The sequence below is a fragment of the Epinephelus lanceolatus genome, chromosome 19 (assembly GCF_041903045.1).
Source record: "Epinephelus lanceolatus isolate andai-2023 chromosome 19, ASM4190304v1, whole genome shotgun sequence".
Classification (NCBI taxonomy): Eukaryota; Metazoa; Chordata; class Actinopteri; order Perciformes; family Serranidae; genus Epinephelus; species Epinephelus lanceolatus.
In genome coordinates, this window is record NC_135752.1 from 3681854 (window position 1) to 3705960 (window position 24107).

The 24107-nt window shown below is 39.9% G+C and overlaps 2 protein-coding genes across 4 annotated transcripts in view; one reads left to right on the top strand and one right to left on the bottom strand.

Annotated features, from left to right (window-relative positions):
- The first annotated feature begins 1966 nt into the window (after window positions 1-1966).
- Window positions 1967-12519, top strand: zdhhc12b (zDHHC palmitoyltransferase 12b). 3 transcript variants are annotated; one of them, XM_078162386.1, is made up of 5 exons: window positions 1967-2528; window positions 2842-2981; window positions 5386-5478; window positions 9326-9495; window positions 9601-12519. In XM_078162386.1, the coding sequence occupies exons 1-5, from the start codon at window positions 2432-2434 to the stop codon at window positions 9797-9799; spliced, it is 699 nt and encodes a 232-aa protein (XP_078018512.1). In that variant the 5' UTR covers window positions 1967-2431; the 3' UTR covers window positions 9800-12519. The 3 variants fall into 3 exon arrangements, with proteins under 3 accessions (XP_078018512.1, XP_033502532.1, XP_033502533.1); XM_033646641.2 differs by having other exon boundaries at window positions 1975-2528; window positions 9596-12519; XM_033646642.2 differs by having other exon boundaries at window positions 1983-2528; window positions 9329-9495; window positions 9596-12519.
- Window positions 12520-12530: 11 nt separating this feature from the next.
- pkn3 (protein kinase N3) overlaps window positions 12531-24107 on the bottom strand; it is a 47854-nt gene continuing 36277 nt past the window's right edge. Inside the window, exons 16-22 of the mRNA XM_033646640.2 lie at window positions 18051-18227; window positions 17898-17960; window positions 17704-17780; window positions 17359-17501; window positions 16207-16314; window positions 16011-16091; window positions 12531-13399 (exon numbers count right to left, since the gene is read on the bottom strand). Of these exons, the coding sequence (XP_033502531.2) occupies window positions 13199-13399; window positions 16011-16091; window positions 16207-16314; window positions 17359-17501; window positions 17704-17780; window positions 17898-17960; window positions 18051-18227 (850 nt within the window). The 3' untranslated portion in view covers window positions 12531-13198. The remainder of the gene's footprint in view (window positions 13400-16010; window positions 16092-16206; window positions 16315-17358; window positions 17502-17703; window positions 17781-17897; window positions 17961-18050; window positions 18228-24107) is intronic.

A 24107-nucleotide genomic window follows, 5' to 3' on the forward strand; every position in this document is an offset into this window, starting at 1 on the left:
CTTCAATGCTCCTATGAAAAGAGGACTCAACCTGAATAGTGCTCTCCTCCCTGGACCTACTCTGGGGCCGTCACTCCATGGGATGCTGCTACACTTTCGTCAACACAGTGTGGCCATTAGTGGGGACATAAAGGCATGTTTCATCGAGTCCAACTCCTGCCCGAAGACAGGCCCCTATTAAGGTTAGCGTGGTGTGACCTGAAGAGAGGCACGCCCCCCAACATCTATGAGTGGCAGGTGCTACCTTTTGGCACGACCTGCTCACCCTGCTGTGCCACCTTCGTGCTTCAACAGCATGTTATTGACCATACCAGCTCAGATGAAGATGTCAGATTTTCAGTACAGAGATGTTTCTATGTGGATAACTGCCTGCAGAGCATTCCATTGGCCAAGGAAGCGTAACAGCTGCTAGACAAGCTGCGAGCCTCTATAATCTGATGTGCTATACTGAAGCTGAAAAATATTGTATTAATTCTTTTCTTTACACAAAGGTTCACATGAAACTTTTTCTTTCCCTTTTCAGTGCAAATGAGGAGATTTTGCTCCACAAAAAAATAGTTTACCCTTAAAAAGGCTGGTTGTCATTGCAGTAATATGATGATATATTACTGTATTTATTATATTTATGGTCATATCTTAATTATATGCTGAGAACATGACATTTGCGTTTTCACTGAGGTACCTGTACTTAAGTATTTCCATTTTATGCAGCTTTATACTTCTACTATACTACTCTCACAGGCAAATGTGTTATTTATACTCCACTACAGCTTTAGTTACTAGTTTCCTTTTATATCACAATTTTTCATAACTGTCCTGCCCAGTGAAAACCATTGGAGTGGTAACGCTAGATGCTACTGCCACATATCATCTTGCAAGAACAAGAGAAGAAGAGGAGCTGTTAACTTTACTGGTCAGAGTGTGAGAGAAGTCTTCTTGTCCTTTAAAGTGTCTTAGTTACAGCAGCTGAAACTCTTTGTCAATGAGGGACTTACAGCAACAGCAAAGGAAAGCTTTGGTACTGTGGAAAGAACCATATCTTCCCTCTCTGTTGTCTCTCTGTTGACTAGTCAAAACTGAATTCCAGATATCTGTAACCTCATTTTGACTAGTCAAAACTGAATGACAGATATCTATGACGTCATTCTGAATAGTCAAAACTGAATTACAGATATTTATGACGTCATTCTGACTAGTCAAAACTGAATTACAGATATTTATGACGTCATTCTGACTAGTCAAAACTGAATTACAGATATCTATAACGTCATTCTGACTAGTCAAAACTACAGTTACAGATATCTGTAATTCAGTTTTGACTAGTAAGATTCAAACTATTTTTGCCATTCATGTGTATGGGGTTTGTCATTATAGATATCTCCAATTACATTATGACTATCTATAATTCCAGTTTAAGATATCTACAACGTCATTTTGACTAGTCATAATTCGAATTCAAGATATCTACAACGTCATTCTGACTATCTGAAACTCAATTCAAGATATCTAGAAAGGACCATGTAGATATGTTCAATTGATGATAATTAAAGATATCTTGAACTTGAATTATGACTAGTAAAAATTAAATTGTAGATATCTCAAACTGGAATTACAGATATCCACAATTCAGTTGCAGATATCCGCAATAACAATTGCAGATATCCGCAACTACAATGGAGATATCTATAATGACAAACCCCATACACATGAATGGCAAAAATAGTTTGAATCTTACTAGTCAAAAGTGAATTACAGATATCTGTAATTAGAGTTTTGACTAGGCAAAATCTAATTACAGATATCTTGAATAAGAGTTTTGACTAGGCAAAATTATGTTGCAGATATTAGTAATGAATATCCAGTCTAGCGATTAAATGTTAAAACGGCTTGCCATAACACCACAGCATCCATAAGGTACAGTGGGTTCATACGTCATTCATGGCTGCACATCTCGGGGCAGTCCTCGCTGTCACGTCCCTGCCGGCCACTCTATCCTGGACTGTCTCGTGACTGACTTTAGCCAATCACAGCTGAGATTGCACAGGGACGACATCAATAAACAAATGCACTAGAACAATGTCTAAATTCAGATGCGATGCTTTTCGACTTATTTTTCATTCGGTGTTTAGCGCAGCCAAGCGAAACAAATAACGTGAAAGCCGCAGTGTAGCGCCGACGGTCGTAATACCGTCAATACCCTGGCGACATTAACGTTAGCTAATGCTAGCTATGTGACAGGACAGCGGCAGCTTTTTAACGCGTTTTTTTTACTGTTTCGGAACTTAACATTACTTGGTTCTCTTGTTTTTACGCGCTGGATATTATTTCGCCATTAGCTAACGCCAGTACACACTGACTGTGCTGTCACTGACAGTCCTGCAGTCCGTACTCCAGCTGTAGATAGCGATGGGAGCTCTAACATGCTAGGACCATGTTCAAAAATGTTTTTGGCTCAGGGTTTCTGGTAAGAACAGCTCATGTGATTCTGACATGGGTCATAACTTTAATACTCTTCCTACATGATACAGGTAAGATTATCTCACGTCTACACGGTAACACATAATAGCGCCACACTGAGCAGCTGCAGGCTTGAAGTCATATTTAATATGTGGAATGAATGACAAGCTAATACCTGATATGTAATGGTATACCATACTCTGATGTTATTTTATAAAGAAGGCTGCTGCCCAGATTAGCATTCACACTATTAACTTAGTAGCCATGGTTTATGAAATAAACCTGCTTGTGTGGGAGTCAAGCTCGGAGCCTGGGAGCTCTCAGCAGGACTTGAGTGTGTTTCACTGAGTGAAATCATAGTTTGCTGTTTGTTTTGGTTCTTAGAGCTGAGGAAGCAGGAGGAGACAGGCCAGCTCATCCAGCCTGTGCTATTCGTCCTGCTGGTGCTGGTGTCAGTGTTGCTCTATTTCGCTGTCTCTCTGATGGACCCAGGATTCATATTGTCTGATGACAGCGATTTGCAGGTAAGTAATGATCCTAATATGTATTTGTATTATTAGGCATATCATAAATCTTTGTCAGAGATTGATGGATAGATGTGTGTAGATACCTATCTCTCCATCTACATCAGGGGACGGATAGGTATCCATACAGATATCCATCCATCTGTTACTCTATCATCCATATTCAATGGTTGGACCCATAGATGTATATAGATTGGGTAACCTTGATCCACATGTCAAAATATGAGTGTTGAATGTATGAATATTGACAAGACTATAAAATTGTGTCAGTAGGATACCTGACAAATTAAAAGTACAAAGTATATCTCATTTAATCAAGGGCATTAGTTCAAAATGAACATAAGTTTAAAGTGCAAAAAAAGAGAAAATGTGCTATAGGTAGCTTAGCCGTAACACTGCGTTACAACTTACCCCGCTGTGTGGAAATTTTATCCAGCCTAGCTAACACTTGCTGGGAGTTGGTTACATAGTTTTAAATGGTGCTATGTTTTAGGCAACAAGATAATTAAGACGATATATGGTTGGATTCGGTGACTTGCATAGACAGTTCAGTAATAATAAAAAAAGTATGATAAAGAAATACACTTAAATTGACCGAAATCACTGTTTTTCACTGAACTCCGCTAAAACACGTCCAGTCTCTCTGCCACTGTTTGGTGTGCTACTGTTTGGTGGTATTGTGGTCAACTGGCTGGAAGCACGACAGGATCGAGCCTGTGTAACCTCTTAAAAAGTCCATGTTGCAATTTACCCCACGTCAGGAGGTTCCCTGCACTCCCATAGTTGAGGAGAAGTTGTTGGTCAAAAATAGCTGATGATGTCTGGGGCACAAATCTAAAGGGATAATAGTTGTGTATAAGATGGTGTAAAGATTAAGAAAACCACTGCAACCATTTTTCTTAACCAAACAGAAACATTGTATTTTATTTTTTGTTGTTTTATTTGTTGTCTTTCATAGTTTTATGTTTATTTTATTTTATTTAGAAAGGGACAGTGCACATTAATGAACCTGATCACTTAAGTCAAGTAAATGTGCCAGATTTAGCCATACAGGCTAATTTTCATCTGCAGTCCCTGGCAGATTGATGGTGTAAGTATTTATCAGAAAAAGACAAAAATAACATACAAAAGCACAGAAACACATAAGCACAGATAAAAGATGGATTGATGGCATGTCCATAGAAGGGCACATGAGCACAGGGCAAGTATATAACCATAGACAAAGCACAGAACAAGGCACATGGGCAAAAACAGCAAGATATAAGCACTATTAAGAAAAAACAGTGACCTAACCACATAACCTAAAACATTAACTACTAAAGTACTCTACAAAAGTACAACATAAAACACAGCATAGACTAAAGCACATAGCCACAAACAAATACAAAAAGGCACAAAGCAACGCACATAAGCAAGGACGACAGCACACAAGCACAATTAGCAAGACAGTGACATCACCATAAAACCAAAGCACATTAAGGAAAACATACTATACAAAAGCACATAAGCCCCAACATACAGTAATGAAATGAGGACTTAAATACGTATTCAGATCATGACAACATGTTTGATTGTCCAGTAACCACCGTTTTATGAATTTGGAGAATGACTCAAGAGATGTGATGTACCTGAGTTTTGTTGACATTTATTCTTAAAAGGACTGGATACCTTACCTGAGAAACATTTATTGATTTTAGCTGACAGTATGTCTTACTGCTCCCTCATGCCATTGCAGATGTACGGTGTTGCAGTGCAAGTGTTGCATGCATTTGATGTATCCCTGTTTTGTAGCCATTACTTCTGTATGCTATGTAAGTGATGTATGGAACATAAGGAACAATCTAACATTGTAAGTGGTTTGTGTTGGTTTATATAATTAAGCAATATCACAAGAGAGGGAGTGATGTTATACTCGTATATCATCACGGCTGTGATTTGGTAGTGCCGAAGACACAATCACAGCCGTTATTTTGTATTTGTGAGGCGGAGTGATACATACACAGTGAAATAACCGTGATGTTGTACTCCAATATCGTCACGGTTTTACTGTCTCTCGACCAATAAGATTGCAGGGCCGGAACTAACTGTTGTATAATTGATAGTATCAGGGAGAATTCAGGGAGAATTGAGTGTGCAGTAATATCTGGCTACTTCATTTGCCAGTTTCACACAGATTTAACTGTTACCATACACCAGTTATAAAATACTTATGATGAAGACCCAGGAAAATGTCTACAACAAACCTGTGGAAAACACAATCTAAATTAGATAGTGAGGTTTTATTTAGAAAAGTTTTGCATGTTTGTGGGGACATAAATGACAAGTGCACATAACAGGTCATGATAAATGCTTGAACTGAATTGGCAGTGGCTTCTCTGATCAGTTGTCCCATGTGTTGTGCCAGTTCACGCTGGGAGTGACTGAGGAGCAACAGGACATGATTCCACCCACCACCAAATCCCTGCGACAGCGTCGCTGTGGCCACTGTCTGCTGCAGGTACGCTACACACTGTGTCATCAACACTGCCAAGGGCTCATGTGGCATTTGGTTGTTATTTCAGGATGAGAACACTTTGATGTGGATTAACACCATTAGAAAAAATGTCACCACGTGTATTGCTGCATGTTATTATGAATTGCATTTTTTTAAGTCTTTTTTTAAAAGCTTCTTTTTGGTCAGTTTTTGTGTTTTATTTCAGACCCTCTCCTATTTGAGCGTGAACGTTCATTCTTGACTTTGGAAACAGTAGTGCTTACTCATTTGTTAAGTATGGATCTTTGGTCACGTGTTTTAAGTTTTACCACAAATAATAACAGAGAAAGATCCGGGGAAGAGCACCAGATGTAGTACAGGACCTTGAGTTGAGATTACAGTTTTTGTAAAAACTGATTTTCTGAGCCTGTGGAATGGATTGTTTGTCTGTGGACATGGAGTTTGTATTTTGTTGTCTCTCTGTAGTGTTAGTTTAGCTCTACAGCTGAAATGTGACACCTGAAGTTCTACAGTACTTCTAGGATCCCTCAGCGGTATAGAATAACAGATGGGTTGCCAAGCAGCCCAGTTCTATGTTACACACCTGTACTACTTCCAGTGAACACAAAACATCATATGATACAGGCGCAGGCAGGTCATTGTGTACAGCAGTATGCAGGAATTGGATTGTATGTCTGTATTTTGCCTTTTACCTTTTGTCTGTAACATCCAAGATGATTTAAAGCACAATCCATAATCCAAAAGTTAACCGAAGTTAAGCCCTACTGTCAAAAATGAAAACACAAGGTTGGAACCTGGTATCACTCTCAAATCAATTGACAGGTCTTTTAATACAGACTAACATGAAACAACAACCAACTCTATCTAGAGCTAAAGTGTTCTGGATGTCTGTATAAACAGTAGAGAAAAACCTCCTTTATTTATAGGTCATTATTTCAACCTAAACCTATAGAACTTGTAAAGCCAAATTCATTTATTTTCCTTAACTGCTTATACTGTTGGGTCACGGGGGGTGGGGGCTGGAGCCTATCCCAGATGACATTGGATGAGAGGCGGGGTACAACCTGGACAGGTTGCCTGACTATCACAGGGTTAACACATACACCATTTGTGCTCACATTCACATCTTCGGCCCATTGAGAGTCACCAACTAACCTGTATGTTTTCGGATTGTGGGAGGAAGCCAGTACCCTCTCAGTACCCTGAGAAAACCCATGCTGACACGAGGAGAACATGCAAACTCCGCACAGAGTTCTGGGTTCAAACCAGCAACCTTATGGCTGTGAGACGACAGTGCTAACCACACCACCACCATGCCACATACACATTGATACAAAAAAAATCTGAACCCAAGGTCTTTTAACTGGCTTTTGGAGCTTTCAACCAAATCGCACAGTCTGTGTCAAGGGTCGAGAATGATCTTCTCATTCAACATAAATGGTCAATTTTAATATGCCCCTGGTGCCCCTGTGTAAAAAGCTCACTGGGGATCAGCAACATATCAGCGGTACATCAGGTGTATTCTGTACTAGTCAGTCCTCAGCTTCCATCAGAGTGGATGGAAATTAATGATTCAGAGAGAGAGTTGTTTCTATTGTGATATTTAAAAGCAAAACTAAATCACATGATCAGGTTTAGTTTTTAAGTGTAGGCATATTTCTGTTCTAAATGTCACCATGGAATGTTATCTAGGTGCTTTTTGAAAAGCCCAGATATGTATTTCCATGTTTATTTTGCATGTAGCTTTTTTTCCTCTCCTCACATTGTCTGCATGTTTTTATTCTTTATTAGTGTCCGGGCAGCTAAGCTGCCAGGACACTATTGTAATCCTAGGTATTCTTCTTCTTCTTTCTTCTGAGGAAATCATACTTCCCATGGGTGAAAACTCACCAGACTATGCACAAAGGTCCAGTCTCATGCCAGATATCCTCAGCTGTAAACTCAAGCCAATAGTCCTGTTGGTGGCGCTACAGCAAGCATCTAAAGTTCTAAACTTTGAAAATTCGTAACAAATCAACCATACGTGCTACAACTTCACTACTTTCATCAAACTGTAGCCCCAATACTGAAGAAACTTTTGTACATTTAAACCTATTAAAAATTATGAAGTTGATCACTCTGTTTTTTTTCAAAAACTGTAAAACTTCTTAAACCTATCTCCTCCCACAATTTTTGCTCAATTGACACCAAACTTGCTACAGAGCATCTTCAGACTGTCCTACACAAACTATGTTTCTCAGATTTTTGATTTATCAAAAAATTAGAGTACATGCAAATTCTTGCTAAATAAATCTTCAATGTCATGAAAAAAATGACAAAATTCTAGAGTCATGGTAGATGATGTGTGACAAATTTCAGAATTTTATCTCAAAAACTGAATTTTTGACAGCATTTTGAATTTTGCTCTAATGTGAACAATTGAAGTCAATGTTAAAATGGCAATATTAAAAAATAGTTTTTCACTTATGGAGCAAATCAATCATTGTTACAAACAAATTACCAACATCTCCATGCTGTCTAGATGCAATATGTATATTTTCAGATTTTTGTTTTAATAACTGAATTTTTTACAGTGGTTTCAAATCTGCCTTTCCATGCACGGATGGCTGCTTTCCTACACAACAGTGAATGGCTTACTCAGTTTGTGAAGCCACTGTTGAGTTGCTACTTGCCAATTAGCTCAGAGCGGTAGATGACCGTCTTAGGTTCCAGAGGTTGAAGGTTCAAGCCTCAACTGGTGCAGAATCCACATTGTAATGTAAACATCTTCTTGTGCTCCGGCTTATTGCTTAAAATTGCCTGAGCGTGACTGATCACTGTGTAGCATCTTCAAGTCTTTTTTCTGCTAGAAAGTCTGCCTTCTCATGCTTGAAAATAAACCAAACTTTGTTCAAAGACCCAGTGTCAGTACTTCAGTGTGAAACCATCTGAGGCTTCTCACTTTGCACATAGCTCAACTAGTTAAACATCAGTTTTTCCACTTATGGAGCAAATCAATCATTGTTAAAATAAATTACCAACATCTCCATGCTGTCTAGATGCAATATGTGTATTTTCAGATTTTTGTTTTGATAACTGAATTTTTTACAGTGGTTTGAAATTTGCTTTTCCATGCATGGACGGCTGCTAAACCTGCACGTCTGGCTTAGTCAATTTGTGAAGCTACACACGAATTGTCACTGACTAATTAGCTCAGTGAGATAGAAATTGATTCTTAGTCTCAGAGGTTGTGAGTTCAAGCCTCAGCTGATGCAAAAGGCAGATTGTGTTGCTAAATTCCTAAATGTCTTCCAATTCTTCTGCTTGTTGCTCAGAATTGCCTAAAAATGTCCGGACCCGACCCATCGCTGCGCTACGGAGAGCGCAGACCTCCGCCAAGCAGCTCGGATTTCCCGCCTTTTTATTATTTTATCCACTTCGCTTCAACCGATCACCACCAAAATTTTATCATCCGTTCCTTGTCTCATCATCAACCTTTCCTGAAAATTTCACTAAAATCCATTCAGAACTTCTCAAGTTATTTTGCAGACAAACAGACAAATGCCGGCGAAAACATAACCTCCTTGGCAGAGGTAATAACTGATTTACTAAGACAGTACTGGGAGGGAAAGCATGTATCATAATCCCAAACATTTTCATTGGGACATTGCGTGTATGGTTCATTCAAGGTATACAGCCTCCGAAACCTCATTACAACTTATTTTTCCAGGCTGAAGAGCAACAGCAGCAATTTTTTTTCACATGCATGGTTTCACACAGAACACTGGTCAGGGCTGGTGTAGGGTATAATCAAGCCTGGCGCATAACCAGTGTTAAAACAACAGGGTTAATCTTGATGCTTTTCACTCAGCAGCAGCCAATGAGATCAAAGCACTGCCAGACATGTCAGCACTGTGTCCGCCGTTATGACCATCACTGCCCCTGGATTGAGAACTGTGTTGGTGAGAGGAACCACCGCTGGTTCGTGCTTTACCTTGCTGTCCAGCTGCTGGTGCTGCTGTGGGGGCTGCACATTGCCTGGTGAGTACAACACTGTCACCATCAATCATGCCACTCAGCTGGCAGATTTATGCTGCAGTTGTGAAGCCTCAACAGACTGCTTATGTCTTTGTTTCATCAGGACAGGTTTCAGTTTTGCGCCCACCTGGCAGCTGTGGCTGCGCACCAATGGGATGCTGCTGGCCGTGGCCGTGCTGGTGGCTCTGCTCTCGCTGATTGTGCTGCTCCTGCTCGGCTCCCACCTCTACCTGGTTTCACTCAACACCACCACCTGGGAGTTCATGTCACGCCACCGCATCTCCTACCTAAAACACTGCGGTGTTGATGAAAACCCCTTCGACCGTGGCACCTTCCACAACCTGTGGGGTTTCTTCTGTGTATGGGACACAGTGGTGTGGGAACAGGTGTACTTCAGGGAGGGCAGCGACCAAGTCTAGGACATTAATACCCATTGAGAAGGGTTTCGCTCATTAACAACCTCTCTGGATTTTAGGATCAGACACTTGACCACAAAGTTGGGAGATAAACTATCTATGTGTGCAGTTTACCTTTATATAGACACTTGTATATAGACTTGTTATTTTTCCATAACTCTGCGACATTACCTTTTCTTACATCTCTCCTGCAGTGTTGTTGTTGCCCACAGTTCCTGTTTTTTTCCTCCTCTTCTCAAGTGGTTGTCAACAGAGTAAAAATTGTCTTGTGTACCCACAGAATGATGTACCTGCTCCGAGTTACCATCTCTGTGTGGACAAAAGTTTACCAGCACTACAGTTCTTACTCTAACAATTGTTTACAACTATTCAAGTATGTAATACCTTTCCCCTTAAACAGACACTTTACTGGTTGATTTTAAAAGACTAGTTCAGCCAAAAACAATATAAATTGTACTCAAATCCCCAGACTTTCTGTGGCCCCAGAAAAGGTTTTTTTTGAATGGCGTTAAGGAGAGTGAAGCACCGAAAAACTGAAGTGTATCAGTGCAAACAGACTTTGACGAAGGCCAAACAAATGGCAGTGAAGGTTATAAAATGTCCGGAAAACCTATGCTGTTTGATCGGCCTCCGTTGAGCCCTGTTGTTACTGACATGCTTTTTTTGGGGGCACCCTGCTGACCTTTATGCCCTTCAATAGAACACTTTTGTGGCATCTCCTGACATGTGGGGCACTTACTTATGTAGGGGGGTTATGCTATTGGAATAATGAGTGTGGGAGACATATTGTATCTACTTTAACTACTAACATTATCTTACAGTTTCCTTACATTCCTTTGTCTAAAATTTTAATTTAAAGGATGAGTAGACCTATCAGTCACAACACAATAGGGTGTCACCAGACAAATGTAATGTATAAGTTTCCATAAGTAACATACATATCATTCTTTAAGTCCACAGAGAGAAAGTGTACCTCCAAAAGCAGGCTACATACAAAAGAAAACAATGCACATTAAGAAATACAAGCCCTATTTAAATCATCTAAAGCACATAGTCTAAAGTGCCTGTTGCAAGTGCACGTAGAGCGTATCCAGCTCCACTGTTGCTAGTTAAACAGGGCTGTATTTAGTCTCAGTTAATTAGGTCTGTTTTGGGGATAACATGAATTCAACCAGGCAGAGTGTCTCCCATTCCCTTTAAAAATCAGGTGGCCCTGCACCTGTTGCAGTGTTATTTATATGGTGGATTTTGCAGATCGGAGAAGTGAGCAGTTTTCTGCTGAGAGTAATGCAGTGAGAGCAGTACTGTCACTGCAGCAAATATATAAAAGAAAACAAAAACTGTAAAACTGTGTCTGTACTGGCAATTCTGCTTTGTGCTGGGTGTAAGAAGGGGCCCAAATCACATTGTAAAGTACCAATGAAAATAAATTAGCCTAAGGTTCCACCTCTGAGTGGGCAGATAGGGTTGCCACCCCCTGGACACGCCCCTATCTGGAACGATAGACAGCTGAGGGAGGTGCGTACTATATTCAGTTTATATTGTTTTTGGGTGAACTATTCTTTTAAGGTTCCAAGTAAAGCTAGTGATGAAGCCCTGCTGACTGAAGCTTGGTCTTTGTTTATGCACATACATCCCACTCAACTCCTGCTCCTGTGCTGTGTCCTCTACTGAATTATTTACGTGAGCAGTCTTACCATGACACATGGTAAACCTGACTAATGGACTGTTAAATTGACTCTGAAGTTTACTTTTAATACATGTCAAATATTAAACATTTGATTAAAAATACTTGTTTTAGGTGCATGTGTAGAGAATCCACATGTATGGTTGGTATGGTTTCTCTGTTCACTCACTGGAATCAGATCCTGAGGAACAAGTCGGGGAATTCTTTTTAAAAATGGTACATATGTTGTTTTTAGTGTAGAAAGTTTACTTCTGTCTTCTATGTGATAAATTGCTGTAATTGCTGAGTCGTATTTATTCTGCAGAGGTTTTACAGGGTCCACCTACTTCAGCAGCTTTTGTCTTTTAAAAACAAAGCTGTTTCTGAAGTGAGAGAATGACAAATTCCATTTTTTCATCATTTTTTGCAAACCTCAGTTGATTTTAATATGAAAGTAGTAAAAACTGTGTTGTATTGTTTCTAGCATTTAATCCAACTATGATGTACAAGATGCTTTGACTTTCAATGGACAGCATTTCAAGCTATTTTATACTGTATATAATTTTTAAACAATTTTGAACCAGAAAATGTCTTTAGATTTTTGTATGACTATTTTAGTTCAGTAAGTGGAAGAATACTGTGGAACAGTAGCTAAGATTAAGTAGAGAGCTGAGAGTGCAATACATCGTCTGGTATTTCCATTTAAACATGTCTTTGTGCAATAGTAACCTTGTAAGACAGCAATAAATGTGGTGTTGAGTTCAATGTACAGCAGTAGTATTGGACAAAAGGCAGATTGTCTCCAGTCGGACTGAGTCATTATCAGGGAGAGCTCTGGTTTATATGAATTAATGTTGTGTACTTCTGAATAATATGCAACACTGTCATGCAATGTTTTTTACTACTTTGAAATGACTATACAACAATAAATAAATGTTTCATGAAGAGTTTCCTGGTCATTTAAAGTCCAGCAGATATAAATTTATTCATTAATATTTACCTTCATGCAGGTTACACTTAACATATAGGCTGGTTTGTTTCATATAAGCATAATCTTCATGAGAGTATTACTTAAAAATCGGCATATTGACTGATAAATCTCTATAAACTATTTGGCTATTTTCAGTATATAATATCCCAACAACATAAGAGGTTACAACAGATGGATGTATAATGGTTGCACCAAATAGCAGGCTGTACATTCATTCTTTGGCCTTCAGTTTTCTTCATTAAGAGCACAAATATTTACAGTTCAGATTCAGAGGGCAGTGCTGATATTTGACATTACTGAGCAATGTCCATTTGTAAAAATATTGCACTGGTGATATAGTTCATTTAGTGTAAACAATAAATGTTCAGCCTTTTGATCCTACAGCTTGATGACAGAAACAGTCAGCATGGAACATTTCAAAATCAATTTGGCATAAACAAACAAACAAAACAAAGTAAAAACTAAAATACCCTGCATGCCTCATAATGAGTCAGTTCTCCAGCAGAATGAGCCTGGCTGCAGCCTGCAGACTTTGTGGTGTGTTGCAGTGAACAGGCAACATGGATGATGTGACATCGGGAAATATGGAACTGTGTGGACATGAAAAAGGCAGGACTGTGGTTTCTGGTCTGGTCAGCTCATGTAAGAGAAGTCAAAATCGGCAAAGATTTCTTGTTGCTCAGCAGTGAGGGCGCAGGGCGTTCGTGGGAGGGTGAGGACTGGCTTGAGGCGAGTGAACTCCTCATCAAAGTTACTGACGTCCTTCAGTGCTTTGATGACCGGTAGGAAGGGAGGCTTTATCTTTTTGGCCAGGAGAGCGCCCCAGTCCATTCCCTATCAACAGACAAAGGGTTAATGAAAAGCATGAATAACAAACAAACTCAAACTTACAAAAAACTGACATTCAATCTGCAGTCTGTGCTGTGGAAGAGCTACCTTGTTGCTCACATTGGTTTACAATAAAAATATATTTGACTTGTTTGAAATGTTTTATCTTTTCCACAGCAGCCAACATTTTATCTGCTTTCAACTCTACTGTTTATACACAAACTGCCTCAACTGCTTTCAGTGCTTACACTTAAGCTGTCACTTAAAGAAGCTCACTCTTCATCGCAAACAATTCAACTGCTTCTGGCACTTACACATCACTGACAGTTCCACAGCTTTAATTTCTGACATTTAATCTGATTAAACACAGTTTAGCTCATACATGATTTTCCTTATCTCAGCCAACACACTCACTGACATCCTCCTTCAGTTTATACACTTGAAGAGGCAGGAATTTCTTTCAAGACTTTCACTTAGACAAACATTTCCAGCTTAATTGAGTTGAAAACAGGTAATAAATCATATTTTTTTATTTTTTTGCAATACTCAGCATATCACATCTGTAAATGTGCTAGGAAAGGTAGTATCAGCATGGTCACTACCTGGAGCTCGCATAAATGGAGCCTGGGTTTGGTTGAAGGTGGCAGTGCTGTTTGTGCTGAGAAAGCCATGTGTAAGTAAGGTAAAGGAGGTTTTTGGGTTGGTGCGGGGAGCAGTGAGACCTGGCATTAGGGGAGTGTCTCTGGGACGCCAGAGATCACTGTCTAGCCTCCTGGAGGTGTCGTGGGACCAACTAGACGAAACACTGGTGAAAGGAGGTTCCCACCTGATGACCCCAAAGACATGTTAGTTATCACTGCTCACTGGTCTGAATAGTTAAGCCTTGCCATAATAGTTTATCATAGGGCTTAGGAGGTTATTCACTGAGCGCTGAGCCTTTATCTAGAGCACAAATTTCTTGTGTTTATTTGAACAACACATTTAAAATCGCAATAATATTGTATCATGAAGCCTCTGGTGATTCCCATCCCTACTCCTTTCAGTGTTTGAACTTCAACTTTACTCAGCGCTTACACTTAAATTGGCATGTCACAATCTTTCAATGCTTACATTTGAACTGAATCCTTTTCACTTTCATTTTAACTGCAATTCAGTATCTGAATTGGTGACCTTTGACCTTTTGATACAAAATGTCATCACTTCATCATTTTATCTGATAGACATTTGTGTGAAATTGTCTGCATTATTAGCATATGCATTCTTGAATTATGGCCAAAAAAACATGTTTTGTGAGGTTACAGTGACCTCAACCTTTGACCACCAAATTCTAATCAGTATTTTAATCATTACATCAGTGCGTCCAAGTAGATGTTTGTGCCAATTTTGAGGAAAGATGTTCTTTAAGTCCAGTTCAGACCAAGGTTTGTGATGAGATGAAACCGCTTTAGAACGATGCAGAGAAAAGTTGGCCGGTGTGAGCTTGACTCAAGCCGGCAGCTGGTTCATCACTCTCCACAACAGTTATTTTTTCTAATGTTGTCAGCAGTACACCTCACCAACACATCGTAAGTGTGAGGGGTGCCCACAGTGTTTCCAGAATTTGCTTCTTCTTTGTGTCAAATTTCTTTGTTCTTAAAATTGTGAAAATTTTCAAGAAATTGAAATCTCTTCATCTCGGGAGGGCAACCAGAGCTCTGGGAATTAGAAAATATGAAATAAAGAACTAAATTATAGAGCTCTCTATTGAAGTTAAAGTACAGTTGTTTGTAGGGGAGGGGAAAAAAAATGGTGCAGCATGGTATCACAATATTTTTGTGTGGCAATATTGTATTGTCAGACAGTGCCAAGTATTGATTTTTTTTATCATATAAATTATTAATATAACAAATTCAATTTAATCTTTAGGTAGCCTAGTAGAATAATATAATCAATTGCTTTAACATTTTGCTGCTGCAAAAAAATGACTTAAGTGAGATGAACAGACTGAAAACTTTGTTATTAGATAAAACTTATGCTGACAAAGTTTTCCTCTGGGGACATAATTTACAGTTGAAAAAAGGTAATAAAACCTAATATATCGCATGGTGGTGCAGCACTGTCGCTTCACAGCAGGAGGGTTCCTGGTTCAAATTCAGGGTGAAGGGTTCAAATCCCAGGGTGGGGAAGCCCTTCTGTGTGGAGTTTGCCTGTTCTCCCGCTGTCAGCGCGGGTTTTCTCTGGGTACTCCAGCTTCCTCCCACAGTCCAAAGACATGCAGGTTAGGTTAATTAGTGACTCTAAATTGCACGTAGGTGTGAATGTGACCATAAATGATCATTTGTCTCTATGTGTCAGCACTGTGATAGTCTGTCCAGGGTGTATCCCGCCTCTTGCCCAATGTCCAGCCCCCAGGCTAACAGGATAAGTGGTGATGGAAAATGAATGAATATCGCTGTTCATTTTATCACAATACTCAGCATATTGCAGCATTTTAAAAATTGCAATAATCGTGTATCGTGGATCCTCTGCTGATTCCCACCCCTTGTTGTCTAAAGAGCAATCAGTCAGAGACTTGTAATGTTTTATAGTTAAGAGGTTACAGTGTAAGGTGGTCAGCAGTGTCTGGCTGGATAATGACCTGAAAGAACTTGTGTCTTTTGATCTCTGCAGCATCTTCCTCTCCTCCTCCAAGTCTCATCTCAGGATTTTTCTGCAGCAGCTAAAACACAGTGAGAATGGAGGGGAGTCAGTACACAGGGGAGCAGGACACCCGTATAAAAGATCATGAGAAAACTCCTGTGGAAGACTTGAGATCCATTTGATAGGAGGCCAACCTTTTGAATGAGTGACACAGACTCAGGAGAAAGGAAGCGAGGGTAGCGCACTTCATCATTGACGATGCTGTCAAACACCTCTTCCTCATCATCACCTGGGAATGGAGACTGAAAGAGAACAGAGGGCAACACAAACGTAATGCTGCTCTCATAGATTCTGCTCCTTCTGTGGTTGTATCACAGTATAGCTAAATCACCTGAGTTACTGCGTGTCTGCATTTGAGCTGAACATTGGATCAATATTTGAAAGGTGTGTACAGATATGCAGGGAGGACCAGCTTTGTTGTACTCCATGCATATTAAAGGACTGGTTCACATTTTTTTAAGTCAGTCTTAAAACAATAATCACATGCACACATATACAATGAGATTACTGTATTTGTTCTTTTTGTCTGCACTGACCCCAAAAAGATCCCCTTCCCCCTTAAAACCCACTGTACAGTACCTGCTCAGCACTTAACAGCTGAGAGACATAATTAGACTAGCTGGTGAACATAGTGGAGCATTTAGCAGCTAAAGAGACAGATATTTCCATCAGGAGTTCATGGAAACCATGAAAACATGGTTTTTGCGCCCTCTAATTCATTGTTTTCAATGTAGACACGTGGCAGGCATGCTCAAACACTAGAGCTACGCCGTTCTAGCATGCACGCATTCCCGAGTGCCTATTTTTCAGGGCGCAGTGGCAATGCCCTGAGATAAAAAGAGTTCAAACAGAGCTAATGAGGTTTTCACAAGCCTGGTTTAGCATAGCAACGTAACAGTAGGCTATGATACAGTGCTGCTTATGGCCGCTTAGCAACCTAAGATGCAACCTGCCTCTGCGCCCTTGAAAGTTGGAATAGAGTAGGCACAAAAGTAACACCCAGCTCAACCCCGTGTTTTCCAGGCAGCTATTGCGGCATGTGTGCACCCCCCCCACTCATCAGGTGGACACAAACACAACTCTGATGAGTGCTTATGTAACATTGGACCTGCTGAATGTGTAAATATGTATCTGTTTGCTAACAAGTCCACCATATCAACTTAAAAGGTGTCATATGTTTGTGTTCAATTAATTAAATGGACACAAACTAATTGCTCCCCTGAATATCTGCTTGCTTTGCATTTGCTTTGTTCGGTTTAGCAACTAGCGGGCATGTTTATACTGACCTCCCCCAGCAGCATCTCATAGAGGAGGACCCCAAACCCCCACCAGTCCACACTGCGGGTGTAGTTGTTGTCTGTCAGCACCTCTGGGGCCAGAAACTCTGGTGTGCCACAGAATGTTGAGGTGCGATCCCCGTGACCCATACCTACACAAACCAGAGCCTTACTTAGATATCTGAGCCTCCACACACAAAATCTTGCCATGAGATGAACACTACTGTACCAAGTGTGATATGGATATTCCTGTAGAGTTATTGCTATGTACTGTAGGCAGAACATTTATATCACACATAAGAGTCTGGCTTTTACTGGACCTTAAAAAATGACAAGAAATTCTAATTTTCTTACCTTCTTTGCACAAGCCAAAGTCCGCTATCCTCACATAACCATCTGCATCCATTAGCAGATTATCCAGCTTCAGGTCCCTGACAGACAGACAGACAGACAGACAGACAGACACAAACCAAATAATGCAACATGCTCCCAACATGCAGCAAGGTATGATGTAATACTGCTCTGGGAGCAGCTTGAGAAGGACCCACCTGTAAACTATTTTGTTTTGGTGTAGAAACTCCAGACCAAGCAGCACACATGATGAATAAAACCTTTAAACAGAGAGAAAGTGATGGAAATATCATCATCCTGTATTTTTGCTGCCATGTCAGTGGACTTTACAGACAGAGGTGTGTGCTAACCAGGCCTGTTTCTCAGTGAAGATGCTGGTGTGAATGTGTGTCATGAGGTCTCCTCCGGGAGAGTAGGCCATCACAAAACACACATGGTCTGAAGTCTGGAAGCAGCCGTACAGGTTCACCAAGAAAGGATGCTGTGAGGTGTTGATCACTTCAAAGATCCTCTTTTCACACATGAGGCTGAACACAAACACACAGAGATGTTTGTAGAGATTAACATATGTGACTCAAAAGCATTTTTAAACATGCATTATCCTACCAAACATAAATGCTGTATTATACACTTTTTATTCAGGATAATTGTAATCATTAATTTATGACAAAACATGTTCACTTGTTTAGAGCTGTGACAATTAGTCGATTAATCGATTTGTCAATCAACAGAAAATTAACTGCCTATTTTCATCATCAAGTAATCATTAGTCTTTTTTTAAAAGCAAAAAAGCTAAACATTTGCAGGTTGCACGCGTCTTAAATGTGAGAATACGATGCTTTTCTTTTTCATATGTGATAATAAACTCAACACCTTTGAATTTTTTTACTTTTGGGTGAATAAAATGTACCATCTGAAGAAGTCACTTTGGGCTCTGGGAAATTACACAGGGCATGTTTTACTGTTTTCTGACATTTTATTTACAAAACAATTTATTGAAAAAAACTAGGATAACTGCCTAGCAGTTCAATGCCTCTGTGAAGCGGTCAAGCTGCACACACAGCTTACATCCATGTCCAATATATCCAAAATATGGTCTTGTCACAGTTCTCAAGAATGAGTGATACATGTACATACTCTGCATAATCATCCAGTCCACATCTATCCATCCAGTATTTATTTTTTGCACTATTTGTAAGATTTACAACTTACAGAAAAACTTGACTTGTACACATATACAAGTCACATTTTTTTGTCATTTACTTTGCATACCTATGTACGTATCAGTCCTATCTATTCTTTACATTTACTTGATTTGCTTTGTTGTCCTTGTTCTTTGATATTTTGTCAGTTTCTGTGTAAATACAGTGAGAGCAATGAAAAACTAGAATTGCCACCCCGTGGTTGTATGCCTCCTTCAACCTGTCAAGTCGCAGGTACAGTTATGAGTACCTGCGACAAAATGAATGTTTTTTCCAAGTTTGAAGAAATTCACTTAAAATGTTTGAGGTATTGTGTTTATGTTTATGATAAATCCATCATAGCAAACAGTTTAAAAACCTTTTGTTTAAAAAAAAAGTTACATTATCATGGTTTGGAGATGCACTATCTCACAGTTAATGCTGGTAAACAAACTGAAAAATTAAGCAATACTGATACTGGGGGTCATGTTGGTGTGATGTGAGGTAAAATCTTTCCCCGGGTACTTTTAGAGCTGTCCCCTGAAAAAACCAACACCCAGTTATCAACCGGACACAAGAGAAGCTGAGTTCAACATGATGAGGACTAACTGGGAACCTTATAAAGTTACAGATAAAAGACAGAAGGCTGATGTTTTGCCTCTAGTGTGGATCACTTCCAACAATATTGGATCTTAAACTTCCCATAATGCAACTGGGTAGCATCATTAGATCCTTCCTGCCTGGTAAATGGTGAAATCTTTCAAACACCCAGTGTTAATTTTGACAGCTATTTTAGTTTAGAGTTTTAGTCACATTGTAGTCATTTTTATCCTTCATAGTTTTAGTCGACAAAAATTCATGACATTTTAATCACCTTTTAGTCATTATGTACAGTACAGGCCAAAAGTTTGGACACACCTTCTCATTCAATGCGTTTTCTTTATTTTCATGACTATTTACATTGTAGATTCTCACTGAAGGCATCAAAACTATGAATGAACACATGTGGAGTTATGTACTTAACAAAAAAAGGTGAAATAACTGAAAACATGTTTTATATTCTAGTTTCTTCAAAATAGCCACCCTTTGCTCTGATTACTGCTTTGCACACTCTTGGCATTCTCTCCATGAGCTTCAAGAGGTAGTCACCTGAAATGGTTTCCACTTCACAGGTGTGCCTTATCAGGGTTAATTAGTGGAATTTCTTGCTTTATCAATGGGGTTGGGACCATCAGTTGTGTTGTGCAGAAGTCAGGTTAATACACAGCCGACAGCCCTATTGGACAACTGTTAAAATTCATATTATGGCAAGAACCAATCAGCTAACTAAAGAAAAACGAGTGGCCATCATTACTTTAAGAAATGAAGGTCAGTCAGTCCGGAAAATTGCAAAAACTTTAAATGTGTCCCCAAGTGGAGTCGCAAAAACCATCAAGCGCTACAACCAAACTGGCACACATGAGGACCGACCCAGGAAAGGAAGACCAAGAGTCACCTCTGCTTCTGAGGATAAGTTCATCCGAGTCACCAGCCTCAGAAATCGCAAGTTAACAGCAGCTCAGATCAGAGACCAGATGAATGCCACACAGAGTTCTAGCAGCAGACCCATCTCTAGAACAACTGTTAAGAGGAGACTGCGCCAATCAGGCCTTCATGGTCAAATAGCTGCTAGGAAACCACTGCTAAGGAGAGGCAACAAGCAGAAGAGATTTGTTTGGGCCAAGAAACACAAGGAATGGACATTAGACCAGTGGAAATCTGTGCTTTGGTCTGATGAGTCCAAATTTGAGATCTTTGGTTCCAACCGCCGTGTCTTTGTGAGACGCAGAAAAGGTGAACGGATGGATTCCACATGCCTGGTTCCCACTGTGAAGCATGGAGGAGGAGGTGTGATGGTGTGGGGGTGTTTTGCTGGTGACACTGTTGGGGATTTATTCAAAATTGAAGGCACACTGAACCAGCATGGCTACCACAGCATCCTGCAGCGACATGCCATCCCATCCGGTTTGCGTTTAGTTGGACGATCATTTATTTTTCAACAGGACAATGACCCCAAACACACCTCCAGGCTGTGTAAGGGCTATTTGACCAAGAAGGAGAGTGATGGAGTGCTGCGGCAGATGACCTGGCCTCCACAGTCACCGGACCTGAACCCAATCCAGATGGTTTGGGGTGAGCTGGACCGCAGAGTGAAGGCAAAGGGGCCAACAAGTGCTAAACACCTCTGGGAACTCCTTCAAGACTGTTGGAAAACCATTTCAGGTGACTACCTCTTGAAGCTCATGGAGAGAATGCCAAGAGTGTGCAAAGCAGTAATCAGAGCAAAGGGTGGCTATTTTGAAGAAACTAGAATATAAAACATGTTTTCAGTTATTTCACCTTTTTTTGTTAAGTACATAACTCCACATGTGTTCATTCATAGTTTTGATGCCTTCAGTGAGAATCTACAATGTAAATAGTCATGAAAATAAAGAAAACGCATTGAATGAGAAGGTGTGTCCAAACTTTTGGCCTGTACTGTATATATATTATCTTTAAACTAATACAGTTAAGCTAATTCATATACCAGAAATTAGAATCAAGGTGACAGGTTGTATAAAAATTTCATTTAGATAGTTTTTTTCTACAACTACAAATAATTTCTGCACACTTACAACCTGTCATTTCTCCAGCAGTTTTTGACAGGTTTAAGGGGTGATTTATGAGCACACACTTACTGATCATCATTTGAAAAGCTCAGCATCTCTCTATTAATGCTCTCAAAAACTTTGACACCACAAATAACTAATCTGAGACCACTGGGATTTGTACCCAGGTTCACTGGAAACTCTGATTTATCCATCTCACTGTTAAGAAGCAGAAAAATAACTTCATTAAAACCTGAATTCTTTCTTATTAATCTTCAACGTGTTAGTCTGGAGATTTAAACTTGTGTCCTCTCATAGAGTTGGTGATTAAAACCAAACATTCATCTCTGTCAGAGAAAACTGATCTGAGTTCAGACTGTTTACTTACAGCACAACTGTAACTGAGCCTCCTACCTGCCTGTTAACAAGCATCAAACCATAAACCTTCCCAGTGTGAATCTGAGTGGAGTCCTGCGGGGATCAGCTGTGAAGTCTGGTGGCTGGTGGCTGCTTGCTCTGCTGACATTCAGCAGCTAACAAGCAGAGCTGCTAACAGCCATCGCTGTTACTAACAAACTCCACAAATCCATTCAACACTTCCACCATCCACAGTCAGACACACACAGCTGTTTATTTACTGGTGAATTACAGCTCACAACTTGCACCAACAGCTGACACTGCTCCTGTCTGAGTGTTTTTGCTGGCTGGTGAAACATCCTGGTGCCAACTATTTACTGGAGTCCATCAGCCTGTTGCTAACGCGGCATTTGAAGATAGTTACAAGCATGGCCTTTCTTAGCTTTCAATGTCCCATGGTCCACCACTAACATTTTCATAACATCTCATCTACGAAAATGAGACATAGATTTTGTCTCACTTTTAATCATCAAGATCTATTTTTAGCTTGTCATCATAGTTTTTGTCTTGGAAAAAAGGTTGTTGATGAAGAATTTTCCTAATAGTTTTCGCCAAAGAAATTAACACTGCAAACACCATGCAAGTTTTAACATAGGCTTTTAGCTATTAATGTGGAGTTTCCAGGCCCAAGATGAGAAAAAAAAACTGTCGGCTAATTCCATATGAATCCAGGCCTATGGAACTGGACTGAAAGAAGCAGAGGCTCAAATTGATGAGATGGAGACAATTAACATGGCTATGAAAGACACCTTAACTAAATCAATGAAAAAAATTCCACATCTATAGAGTACCCGAGGCTAAAGAAGGATATTGTGATTTCTCTGAGCAACTTTTGAAAACTGAACTTGCACTCATGGACACCAACCTACAGATCCAGTGGGCCCATAGAGCTCTGGCTTGTAAAGCAGATCAGAATGCACCACCCAGATCCATAGTGGTAAATGTCCTGGAGTTTAATATCAAAATGGTGTTGAAAACGGCCTGAGGAAAGAACATAATGATCATGGGGCAGTGTATCTCATTTGACCATGACTACGCAATGGAGGTTGTCCAGAAACACAAGGCGTACACGGGAGTAAAGAGGGCCCTTAAGGAAAAAGGTGTCTGCTTCCAGACTTCACTGGGACTAAGGAACACGCACATACGATAGTGCACAAGATGCCACGCAGGTGCTGAGGGGGAGAGGATACACCATGGAGACACTGTGAAGCGGTGCAGAGGATCTGGACTCCAAGATGGAGCTCCTTCTTCACGGGTCGACATGGCAGAGCACCACGGAGAGGAGAAAGGACAGGAACGAGACTGAGCGTCGAGTAAGGGAAAGATTACAAGAGTTTGAGCAGATCCCACCCAAGTAGTTTTTACCTTGTCATGGTATGCGGACTCTGTTAGCCCCTTTGCAGTACCAGCATTGTTAATCTAAATGACAATTTCTGACGTGTTTGTGGTGTGAATCTTAAATTAATATAAATGGTCCAAATAATTTCAGTCATTTCCTTGTATATCTTCATATTCATATGACAAGAGTAAGAGGATGACACAACGCTGTGTGTCCAATTTTGACTTTGAAGGTCACTTAATTATTTTTATTTCTTTTTTTGTTTATTTTCTAATTCAAATAAGGTCCGAGTAGTGGGGAAGCAGGAGCAGGAACACTGGCTAGAAATTGTCCAAGAAATTTTAGTGATGAAAAGTTAACATACATTTTGAGAGTCAAAGAAAATACATTTAAAAAGAACTGGAAAAATAGAACATCTATATGAGACAAGACACCAACTAAAAGAATCTCTAACTTGAAGACACTTATTTGGTGTTTGTACTGCATTGTATTATTTTTGGGTCATTGTGTTTGTACCGTTCACAAAAATTAGACAAACAAGGTCACAGTTACCTTGACCTTTGACTACCAAAAACTAATCAGTTCATTATTGAGTCCAAGTGGGCATTTGTATCAAATTTGAAGAAACTCCCTTGAGGTGTTCTTGAGATATCGTGTTCACAATTATGAGACAAACGTACATGTACGGACAACCCGAAAATATAATGCCTCCAGTTATGGCTATTGCTGGCTCAAATAAAGCATCCTTCTATTACTGATTTCATAGTAACTAAGACGTTCAGAATTTCCCTCAAGCTGTTCTTGAGATATTGCATTCATACAAAATGAGATGGATAAAAGGAC

Bases quoted from the DNA above. Each gene is read 5' to 3' on its own strand.
- zdhhc12b (XM_033646641.2), top strand. From the start codon at position 2,432: ATGTTCAAAAATGTTTTTGGCTCAGGGTTTCTGGTAAGAACAGCTCAT. The intron at 2,529-2,841 runs GTAAGATTATCT...TTTGGTTCTTAG, and splicing joins ACTCTTCCTACATGATACAG to AGCTGAGGAAGCAGGAGGAG. The intron at 9,496-9,595 runs GTGAGTACAACA...TTGTTTCATCAG, and splicing joins TGGGGGCTGCACATTGCCTG to GACAGGTTTCAGTTTTGCGC.